Source organism: Lonchura striata, chromosome 1, assembly GCF_050655825.1.
Source record: "Lonchura striata isolate lonStrDom1 chromosome 1, ASM5065582v1, whole genome shotgun sequence".
Classification (NCBI taxonomy): Eukaryota; Metazoa; Chordata; class Aves; order Passeriformes; family Estrildidae; genus Lonchura; species Lonchura striata.
In genome coordinates, this window is record NC_140703.1 from 114,234,251 (window position 1) to 114,246,287 (window position 12,037).

The following is a 12,037-nucleotide window of genomic DNA, read 5'->3' on the forward strand; positions in this document are numbered from 1 at the left end:
GATTCACTTCACATTTCTGCCTAATTGTACCAGATGCACTTTGGAAATCCAATTTATGCTCTCCCCTTCAATCATGCTGGGGACAGTCACCTCCCAGGCAAGCAGTGAGGAGCAAGCCAGCCAACTCCTTTGTCATTTGGATGAAGTACAGGCTTTTCTCCTCTGTTATTTACATAAATGTATGGAAGCAGAACTGCAGCTTAGCAACCAAAGGTCACTTGCCAGCTTGCCTCTGGACAGATGCTGGATCTGCTGTGACTGCAGGATGGGGCATCTCCCAGGAGATTGATGCTGAGGGACAACATTAGCTCAGCCAGAACCCCCTTCCCCTCCCTTCTTCCATCTGGAAGGGATGGTTTCTTCCAGAGGGTGTGGTGGAGCCAGGGACCAGCAACCCTGCATTTGTCTCACGTATCAGAAGGTGGAGACAAATCTATGAAATTACAGAGGAAGCTCCTGGGAAAGTCTGTTCCAAAGGCAGGCTGGCAGTTTTCATCACACAAGCCTGGGTTTGGGGTCCTTGAGCATTGGTAGGCTTTACTTGCTCAGGTGGATGTTTTCCATCCTAATTGCCTCTCCAGGGGTTTAATTGGGATTTGTGCTGATCCGGCATCTGACAAATATTTAACACCCTTCCTGGGTGTTCCTTTTGCCTCAGAGAGGAAAAGGCTGAGGGGGATGTGGTCAAAGTTTACAGAATCCCAAAGGCAGGGGGCAAGATGAAGGCAGAGCTGGTTTTCACCAGAGCCCACAATAATAAAATGGGTGAAAGAACTCACTTCTTTACCCAAACAGGAAGGAACTTCTGCCATTTGTCAGCATAGGGGGTGTGGAGACAGACAGCTTCAGTGGGCTCAAAAAGAGACAAGGCAATTCCCAGACAGGATTCCCATCTGCAGCATCCATGGGGAACAGGCAGGGAATGCTGATAATCCCATTTCTGCAGCTGCTGGGGGCACACAAGGGACACAAACTGCTGCAGGGCAGCAGGAGCCACCTGCTTCTGGGTGAAGTCCAACAGGACATTCTGGCACCTTCTCAGCCCAGGCTGATGCTGCAGTGCTGCCCATATGTGCCACCACTGTCCCCTGGCTTTCCTGTGACAGCCGAGCACAGGGACAGCTGTGGCCAGCTCCTGCAGCTCTGGGTACAGCCAGCATGGGAACATCTGCATGCCAGCTCTGGAAGGTCCCAGCCCTGCTGAGGAGCTGCTTGGACACCTACAATGAGCCTTTTTTACTTTTTTGTTGTTTTTCTGAAAACCTTCATAAGCTGTGCACACAAGGCACGCCGATTTAAGCCTGACTTGAACATTGCAAATCAAGTGCTCTCAAGAAACTCCACAATTAAAGTTGTCTTGGATTTTCTTATTTCAAGGTATTTTTGTATGTGTGTGCTTAAAAAACAGCCTTCTCATGTGCTGATGCACTCTTTCCCTCGCTAGCTGGGGATCAGTCAGGGTTAGATGGCAGATAAGGAGCTCTCTGGTTTCATCTTATGCTGGAAAGTGGGCAGCAAGCCAACCACCAGGAGAAATAACCATAGCATCCATTCAGGCAGCTGGAAACAAGCCTGGAGAACTGGATCCTGTCTCTACCTAAAAGACAAGATTTGTATGATAAAACAACCTTCAGGCTTTCACAGGTCCATGAGCTTGACCTGCAGCCCTGTGCCCCAACTGTACAAGCTGTTCAAAGCAGCACTAAGCACCATGAAAATCAGAATAAATTCATGAAAAGGTTAAAACTTTTTAACTTAAAAAAGTTAAAGTCTGAAGACAGGTCTGAAACCAACACGGAATGGTTTGATCTCAGTTTCTCTGCAGCTCAGTTGCCCATCTGTGAATGACACAGAAGCTCCCTCGCTTCCCACAGCCTTTGTGAAGACAAATTGCTGCCTGTGAATCCCCCAGGATTCACCTTTAGAGGTGATAAATAATTGTCTATTCAGTGAGAGGCTGAGCAGAGCACTGAATGTGGAGGTCAGGGTGGTACACAGGAATGGAAAGCTCCTCAGGGGGCTCCATCATCCCTGGGCACTGGGAAATGTGGTCCTTGGGGCACTGCAGAGCTGGATCAGGTAATTAAAAGAGTTCACTGATCTGCATGCATGGACAAAAAGAGGGAAAACAAAGGTTCTTTTATTTAATTCTACCTTAAGAATTAATTCCAGCACTTCCTAACTTTTAGATATTTAAATTTCCAGCTGTTATTTAAAAATGTCAAAGTCATTTGTGTGTAACACTATCCTGATGGACACACAACTGCTGAGAACTACCAGAGCAACTTAACCAGTGATCTAGAATAAAGAAATCATAAAAGCAGGGCCTGCCATATCCCAGGCTGGGGTAATTGTTTCCTTCTAGGAAGAAAAGGTGAGGAGTGGCCAGGAAGAGGTCATGGAGACCTTTCCACTCCTGGCAGGATGGAGAGCACGCCAGCATGGATAACGTCAAGAAGAAAATAACAGCAGTTCAGCAGCGTGCTGTGCAGTAATTTCTGCAGTTCCAGTTTCTCTTCTCATCATTTATTTAAGTCTGTGTCTAGACAGTGCATTACCATTCACAGAATTTATGACTAATACCCTGAAAAGCAAAGATACTAGAATAATGTAAACATGGAAATCACCTAGAAGCCATACAAATCCTTAAATGGTTTCAAATATTCCCAAGTTAACTTTTACAGGAAAAAGTGTCAGGGTGACCACAATATTTCATGGACAAACTTGCCCAGAGTGTCCAACATGACAAAGGCAGGATAGAAATTCTGCAGCTAAGCTTTACAAGAGATTTACAGATTTGTTCATGTTGGATGAAACAGAATCATCAACAGCTCTCAAGCCTAAAATACCCCTAGAGATGCTTTTAGGGAATCTCTAAAGAGACAGAATTATACTGAGAAAAAAACATTTCAAGTGTTAGCAAGATGCTTTCTTTTCCACACAAGAAGATGGTCTTGATTTTCAGAGGTTCAGAAACACTTGAATTTCTTGTGCAAACAGTGACAACCATGGTGACTTTTCCACATTTAGCTGGCATAGCTCTTTCCTTGTATTACAGAATTAAAAAGCCATTTTCTCTGATTGTTTCTCAGTCTTGCCATTTGATACTTACAGGCACTCATGTGTGCACATGTCTGTGTATTCAAAAGACTTCAGTGAAGTAACTTCTCAACCATAATTAGATGTACTGCAGATTTTCCCCAGCGTGGATCTGATGCTTGAAAAGTAGGGATGATCAGCAGCAGATCCTTTGCCTGACAAATCTGCTTGGGCACACAGTAACCTGCAGCTCAAATTCTGCTTTGCTGAGACTCCACAACAGCCATGGAGCCAAAAAATAGCAGTAAATTAAGAATTGTGCTTTATTTTCTCTTCTCTAGCAAATAACTTTAGGAACAAGTAAAGCACATCGACCATTTTTGTATTCCCATCCTTCTGTTAAAATCCTGCTAGACACAATATTCTACCTGTGACTGTAGAGAAAATGCCTGGGGGAAAAAAAAAGTTTGGAAATTCTTTTCCCAATGCTCTGAAGCAACTTAAATGTGGGATGAGCACATTGTTCTTGACAGGTCCCATGACAGGACATATGGCTCATCCCCCCTCATGCCACGTTACATGATCCTGTGCAGGAGCAGGTTTGGGGACATTCCCACAGATCTGAGTCACCCAAGTCTCATGACCCAAAACAAGGGCCAGAGCTGCAATAGGACCTTTCCTTTCAATCTGCTGTTCCTGTGTGTGGTTATGTAAATGCCCAGGTCCACACTGCAGAGTGGAAATAAGGAAAATGCAATGTCACACTGAAAATAGGAGACAAAACTATGTCCTGCAGAACTTTTCTGGATGACAGAACAGTTCAGTGCTGATTTAGATAATTCAAGATGCCTGCTCAGCTTAAAAGCATATAAATTTATCCATTGGAAAAAGAAAGTTCCTTTTCCTCAAGGAATCCCCTCCATCTATGTCTCAAGTTGTGATAAATTTCTGACTGACAACTGGCAACCCTGATGTGGGAAGGGGAAAAAGCTTCCATCTTGAGACAAAGGTGGTTGAGTCTTCCTGAGCAGAGCCTTATTAACACTCAGATGTTAGATCACATCCACCAAAAGCTTTACCAGTTCTCAGACCTCCCACACAGGCACAGGTAACCAAGGAAGTCCTAAGAAAATAGGTCCTAGTCTAGTTTTGGTTGGACAGCATCTGGTATAAAGTTGCCCTGAGGTCACAGGTTGTTTTAAATTTGAACCAAAATTGGGTTTGCATTCTGGGAACAGACCCTGCTCCACATCAAAGGAGATGTTATCCCCAGTGCATCCTGAATTACTTTAGAGGAGAAAGCTCCCAGTGTAAATGCAGGCAGGCTCAGAGCAGACACCAGAGTGAATTTTTGCTCTTGGCCAGGGATATTGGTCTGAACCTGGACAGGTAATGAGCCCTTGAAGGGTTAACAAGCAGCTGCCTTCCTCAGGCTCCCCTGGAAGTTTAGTGAATTTGTGATAAGAGGTGGCAAAGAGCAAGAATCGGGAGCTTTAATCTGCTATGTCTGCTCCTTGCCATGTTGGACAAAGTTCACTGTACATTATTTTAAAATCAGTTATTTCATTGAATAGGAACTATGGCCTGAACTGAATTAAGCCTTTACACATCTCAGCTGAAGTGAATCTTCTTCCATAAGAAGCATTTATTTCCTCTCTTCATCTGACTAAAACTTACCTAGAGAGCAGTAGAGTCCAACTTGTTCATATCCTTCACAGCAATCTGTGAGAGTGATGGTTTCAGGGACTTCAACAGTGTGAAACTCTGTTCTGTAGCGGGTCTGGGGACACACCATCCACGGGATCCACCCTCCACAGGATGTGTTCTTCTCATAGGACTTTTGGTAGGCAACCATTTTAAACACACTTCTGGTCAGGGTGTAGTTGCACAGATGGTACCCTAGCAAAGAGAGGCCTTTTTCTAGGAAACAGAAACAGGAAAGAAAGGGATCAGCATTAACTTGTCGCCCTGCTGCTTTTTGGCTTCCTTTTCTACCTCTGTCAAGGTTGGAATTGAAGCCACTTGATAGTTCACGTTCAGAATTGGATGTTTATTGTTTCTTATCAATGTTACAGCCTCACAGCAGTGAGTTTTGCAGTCCTTCATTAACAAGGCACAAAATGGCCAACTATCTCTTGTTACAAGGTCTTTTAAGGATAAACGATCCAATTAAGAAATGACACATTTAGGTGTCATATTTTCATTTTTAACTGATCCCTTGAAGTCCGCAGTGCAGACTTTTCTGTCCAATTATAAAATTCCTCCCAAACCAATGAAAAAGAAGGAAGAGAAGGTGAAGAACAAGGAAGGGAAGGTAAAGAAGAACAACCTGCCTACACCCTAAAACCTCCATCTTGCTTCATATTTATTTCTATATTCTAAAACATCAAACTCTAAATTTTCCACCCTGTGATATTACACACTTCTAATAACCACACATCCATAATCCCAGTGCTGTTAATCAATTTTGGAAGGCTGTTCCATGGCCTCAGGTCAAATGCAGTGTTCTCCAGGGAGTCAGAGTCTGTCTGTACAGAAAGTCTAAAATTCTCAGCATCCAGAACTCCAACTTCACCCCAGAGCAGAAGTTCCCTGCAGTATCCAGTGGAAAACAGTGTTGTAAGAAAGCAGTGGCAGAACCAACACAGATGAATGATTTCCAGGAAGGCTGACGTTAGGAAGAACATCACTTCAAAAAACAGACACAAGAAAGAATTGGTAGTGACTGCTTGTCATAGGCATCACTTTGGTCATGAAAGGATGAAGATTGGCAGAAAATTCAAAGAGTTCTTGATGCCTTCAGATGCGAGGTGGAAAAGGGGCAATTTAACTCAAGTTAATATTAAAGAAATTTACATATGTTGATATAAATTAACAGTAGAGCACAATAGGAACTTCCAGAGCAGACTCATCCAAGTAGTTTAAAAGCCCACTCCAGCCTCTGCTGCCAAAGCCTTCATCACTCCTCACTGCCTATAAAGGGAACAAAGGGTGAGGAACTCACGGGCAGATGAGTCACAGTAGATGTCTGGAATAAGACATCCTTCAGACATCACCCTAGGCTAAAAGTGGGTACTCATACATCAATGGGAAGCACTTCCAGGTATCTGACACAAAAGGTATTCCTGGAGATCCTGCACTGCCTCTCTGCATTTGTAGCAGACCTTGTTGATCAGCCATTGGAAACCTGCAGTGGTTCACTGACAAAGTCACTGATAAGGTCATTAACTGCATCATTTCACACAGGTCTGGGGAAGGGACTCAGCTTCCTGGGTTCTAAAACCATTTCTGATGAGGAGTGAACTTGTTAGGTGCTTTGCTTAAGACTGAAATACTTCAGCAGAGATAGGGGAGAAAACTCAGCAGAGATAGGGGAGAAAACCCAACACCAAACAACAGAAAGAAACCCCAACAGCAGCAACAAAAGCAGATGGGGTTTAAGAATTAGCACTAAGCAACCTGCAGTCATGTCACAGACATCAGGCTGGCTCCTAATGAGATGTTACAGGAGCCAGAGGGGCTGAGTCACCCTGTGTCCCATTTGGGAAACAGATCAGATGGAATTAAGATGCCTGTATCATCCTCTAACCAAAGCAGAAGAAACTTTAATAAGGATAAATATGAATTAGCTGCAGAGATTCAAATATAGCAGGACTGGTTTTTTGTTTGTTTTTGTTTTTTTTTTTCTGAGAGCTCTGAGGGCACCAGGGTCACCCAACAGACAGACTGAAGCTAACACAATATACACGACAGGCATATTTAAAACATTTACAGCTAATCTTATTTGTACAACTTATCTCCTGCTTGAAAACATGAAGCATATTAAAAACAATTCAAGAAGGAAAAAAAATGTTAGGCTTTTAGGAATCCTGTGCTTTTATCACAGCTAAACAAAAGACATTTGTGCAGTTTGAGCAGGACTAGGAAAAGAGTTTGGGAGAGGAAGATCCATTTGCAGTGCAGGGACAGTCCAGAAGAAAACATGTTCTGGGCCCCTCAGTTCAGGAGGGACCTTGAGATGCTTGAGCACGTCCAGAGGAGACAACAAGGCTGATGAGGGGCTGGGAACACAAACCCTGTGAGGAACATTTGAAGGAGCTGGGGTTGTTTAGCCTGGAGAAGAGGAGGCTCAGAGGTGACCTTATTGCTCTCTACAGCTCCTGAAGGGAGGTTGCAGACAGGTGGGGTCGGTCTCTTCCACCAGGCAGCACTGACAGAACCAGAGGACACAGTCTCAAGCTACATCAGGGAAAGTTTAGGTTGGATATTAGGAAAAATTTTTCATTGAAAGAATAATAAAATACTGGAATTGTCTTCCCAGGGAGGTGGTGGAATCACCATCTCTGGATGTGTTTAGAAAGAGATTGGACATGGCACTTGGTGCTATAGTCTAGTCGAGGTGTTAGGGCATAGGTTGGACTTGATGATCTTTGAGGTCTCTTCCAACCTCATTATTCTGTGATTCTGTGTGATTCTGTGTGAGTAGACTTGGTGTCTAGAAATGGCCTTTGGAAGCCCAGCCCAGCTCTGCCTCACTCATCTGTGCCTTGCTCCTGCAGCAAAAGGCAGAGTTGATGCTGGGCTGTGCTCCAGGAAGTGCCTGGAGAGCCAGAGAGCTCCAGCAGGCTCCAGGCACTCTGCTTGGAGCAGCTCAGCAGGAAAATACTGAGAGTGGAAACCCCACTCCTTGCTTCTTCCTCCCAGCCAGCCTCCAGCAGGACACAGTCAATGATAAGGTGACAAAGTCAATGATAAGGTGACAAAGTCAATGATAAGGTGACAATGATAAGCCTCTGTGGCTGCTCCCTGAGGCTCTGGGGACAGTGGCTGAGTGTCCACAGCCCTGAGAGGCACCAGCTTCTCCTTGTCCCTAAGTAGGGAGTGAAAGGAGCTGGTCAGGAGGGACAGGAAGACACCCAGCCTGGCTCAAAGCCTGGCTCAAAGTCTGGCTCAAAGCCTGGCTCAAAGCCTGGCTCAAGCCCAGGAGTTGCCTGAGCCCAGAGAGGAACCCAAGGCTGGGATGGATTTCTGAGCAGGACATGGCTGTGCAGGAGTGTCACCCTGATTCTTAAGATTTTCTAAAGCTTTCTGAGTTTACATTCTGTTAGAAAACTTTCCCACACAATTCCTATAAACAACATATTGTTTTGCATTCCTTCATGGGGGTGGAGAAACTTGATGTACTGGTAGTTTGTCCAATGTCTTTGGAGAGGTGGCCCATCCACTCTCCAATCCAATGTCACCTTTGGGAAAGTATAAAAGTTGGAGTCAGAAAATAAACCTTCTTTCTTTACCTCGAAATAGCAGGTGGCTCACATTGTGCTTTCACATGTCCTATAGCAACACAGGAGGAAATGGAAGAAGTGAGCTAGAGAAATCAGTTATCCTGTAACTTTAGGATAACTCTGTGGGACAATGGGACAGGAAAGTAAATGTGGGTTCTGGAGCAGGAATCAGAGATCTGCTGCTTTTTATTCAATGTGTTTGATCCATTAACACCTCACATGAGGCACAAGTGCCTGACAAGGAGCAGGCAGCTGTCATTGCATTTTGGAAAGTATTCCCATGCCATGTTTTAAGACTGCTCCAAGAATACCTTTCTCTGCAAATGCTTCAAGGCATGAAGGTGTGGGGTGAAAAAAAAATCTTGTTTCAGCTTTTTGATTTTGGGTTTTTTTTAAATTTGTTTGTAACCTGAATGGCTAAATAATCAGAGTGGAACAGAATTAATACCGAAATAATTTTGGTTATAACATTTCCTTGGAGAAAGTGCACAAACATCTGTTGTGACCAGGGAAGGAGGCAGGAGCAGGACAAATATTGTTCTATGAAAACGAGGAAGAGAAACTCCTACATTAAGGAATCAGATTGTTATATAAAATCAGGTTTGAGGGGAGTTGGGCAGGTAAGAAGCAAGAGCTCAGCCTTGTTCCTCCTCCCCATGATCCCTCCTTTTCTCCAGAGCTCACATAAAGCCTGGCAAGAGCAAAGCAGGGACTGGAAGGGAAAAACTGAGTAAGGAGAGCACTGAGGATTCGTGTTGTCCGTGCAGAGCTGAGGCTGCAGCACTGGAAAGCTAAAAATTCCAGTGTCAGCTGAGCTGGCTTAGTCTCTACAGCAATGTGCAACATAAATACAGGTATGAAACTGAGAATAAGATGGTGTAGAATTAGAGACAGTTTATAATTGGAAGCTACAGCTGTCAGAACAGATATGAAGTTATGAAGTCATATTTCATACTTAAACATTGATACCAGGCACACACACACACACACACACACACACACATATATATATATATATTTATACATGTATATACACACACACACACAGTATAGAATGAAGCTGCCAAAGCCTAAAGAGAAGCTCTGAGATGAGGCTGTGGTGGTACAAAAAGATTCCCTCAGTGCAAGAAGTTGGACTGAAGGTGTCAGGGAAAGGTGAAGCACCACCAACCTCTGCCCCATCCATCACTTCCAGACTGTTCAAAGCAAGTTTTGACACTCAGATTTCAATTATTTTGCTGACAGCAGTTTGCTGCTGAGCAATGTGGCTTGGATCAATTTGAGCTCTTTAGAAAATTGGCTTTCTGTCCTCATTACTCCCATCTATGGGGTTATGGCACAATCAAACAGAATTAAAATGCACTGACTGTTGTTTTCAGTGACTCAAAGCTGAAGTCAATGGCACAGCAGAAGACCTGTCATTAGTATGGACATGTTACACCTATTATTTCTGGATTTTAGAATTTTGTCTCAGCAGCCACCAGCTTTCAGCACCATTGGGAAAATATCAAATTTTTTTCTTATGTTAAGCAAGAGCATAAACAATTAAAGCAAACCATTTATTAATAGGAACAAACACTGAGAGGAAAGCTTGGGAACAAAGGCTGCACAGGAACAGGCTCCTTGGGACTTGAGGTTAAACCCAGATGAGAACTGAGAGCATGACCAAAAAACAGTAATAAAAAAATGCTTCATAGCTTTTATGCCACAGACAGAGCTGCAGTTCTGGAAACTTCACCACTCAGGTGTCATGAGAGCCACTGTGAGCTGGGATCTGCCAAATCTTTTCTCACTGGAGAGGAGTAAAACTAAAAGATAAGCCCCTTTCTTGACATAACCTTAAAAAAACCTGTTGGAAAGGGTTAATGGAGGGCAGATTCAAGCTCAGTTTTGAAATGCAAACACTCCAAAACATGACCAAAAAAAAAACCAAAAACAAAACAAACATGGTCTTGATTTTTCTACAAATTCGAAATTTTAAAGTCAATACCATTTACTTTAAATGGCACTGGGAAGGAGTTCTAATGGCCCTAATATCTGCAAACCTCTTTTCAGCTGTGGTTTTGACAGAATAACAGGTTCTAAGAAATATGGTTTATATTTAACTGAGACTCACAAAACCACTTAAGTAAAGAAAAGCAATGAAGAGCAGTCAAAAATCATTATATTTCCTCATTCAAATGAATCAAACCAGAAATGAAGAGTAAATTAGGGGTTCATTTAGCAGTTACAGTTGGGTTAGGTTTTTTTCAAAATTACAGCCCATAGCACGGATGAAATTTAAGCATGTCTTTCACAGCTTCATCTTATCCATCCCCAGGAATTTGCCAGGCACATTTCCTGCTAATGCTTATTTTAAGGACAATTTTCATAAAAATTTGCACAATACTGAAGAGAAAGCAGAAATTCTCCTTGTTCATTTCTAGCACAAGGGAAATGACAAGGATTTTGCCTGGGAATGAAAGGCTGGGGACAGAGGTTAGGTTTTTGCTCGGTTAGATTTTCTCTGTTCAATTATCAATTAAATGGTCGCTGGGACATTGCCAGTTCTCCGGAGAGTGGCCACCTTGGCTGGTTTATTTCAAAGAAATATCTATCCAACATCCAAACTGAGCTGTTCTCTGGCCAGGTTGGCATCACTCACCTGTAATTTCATCTCCCCTTCCCTGCCGTGTGGCTGCCCAGGAGATGAGAACAGAAATAAGAGTGATCCTGGCCGCTGCAGGGCCCATCCTGGATAAATCTTTCTTATCCCTTTGTTTCCAAGGTGGCAGAGCTTGGCTGTCCTCACACGTAGGCTTTTGGATTAGGGGAAAAGGTGCTCTGGGTTTTTTCCTTTTGCAGGGAGGTGATAACTGCTGACAACAGAAACAAAGATGCTCCACTGGGAATTTTGCTGGTTCTCTCTCCTTTGTGTTCTCTCCAGGGAATTTACCTCTTCTGCCTGTTCTACTTGGCTCCCCTGGCTTAACTTTGAGAAAAAAGGCATTTTAAAACTGCTGGTTTAGTCCCTTTTTATCCTCAGAGCACTTAATCCCTCTCACCCCTTAAACATTCAACATCTGGGAGCCAGACTTACACACCTCAAATACCAGGTATAAATAACTTGAATTCACTTACTGTCCACACATTAGGTGGTAATACTTGGAAGGTCTTTAATTCTGTACCTTGAAAGCAAGCTAAGAGTAAAAGCAAATGTCTATGTGAATGTTTATTCCTGAATTTAAGCTGTTTGTCCAGTTGCTGTCACTGTGCTCCTCATTCCACTGCAATTCCAGCATCTGCAATTCCAGCATCCCCTAAGACAGAGCAATGCCAGGCAACCAAGAGCCTTGTTAAGCAGGGTGGGAATCAGGTCTGAGAAACCAAAATTCTAATTTTTTTCCCCATTGTCTAAATAATCAAGGCAGACTCCCAATGAATTCCACATGACAATAACTTCAGTGCAATGTCACTTGGCTCAGGCAAAGACAAGGAGTGAACACGGGATGGTTTTTTATGAGGAGATGACACTAAAGGATGGAAAATCACAGGTACAGCTCTTGGAGCTGAGGCAATATGTTCAGAGAAGCATTTAAATATGCATCAAAGTGTTGCAGACAATTTCATGTGGGTGAAAGGGATCTGGAACCACAGACCCTCTCATTTGTGAATGTTCAGGTAGCAGGGCTGGGGCCTGGAGCAGCATTGAGGCACTTGTGAGCTGTTCTGGC

At 43.5% G+C, this 12,037-nt stretch overlaps 1 protein-coding gene across 1 annotated transcript in view; it reads right to left on the reverse strand.

The window, feature by feature from the left end:
* UMODL1 (uromodulin like 1) overlaps nt 1–12,037 on the reverse strand; it is a 74,261-nt gene that overhangs the window by 40,737 nt on the left and 21,487 nt on the right. The window contains exon 2 of the mRNA XM_085588521.1: nt 4,717–4,959. Coding sequence (XP_085444647.1) covers nt 4,717–4,894 — 178 coding nt within the window. The 5' untranslated portion in view covers nt 4,895–4,959. The remainder of the gene's footprint in view (nt 1–4,716; nt 4,960–12,037) is intronic.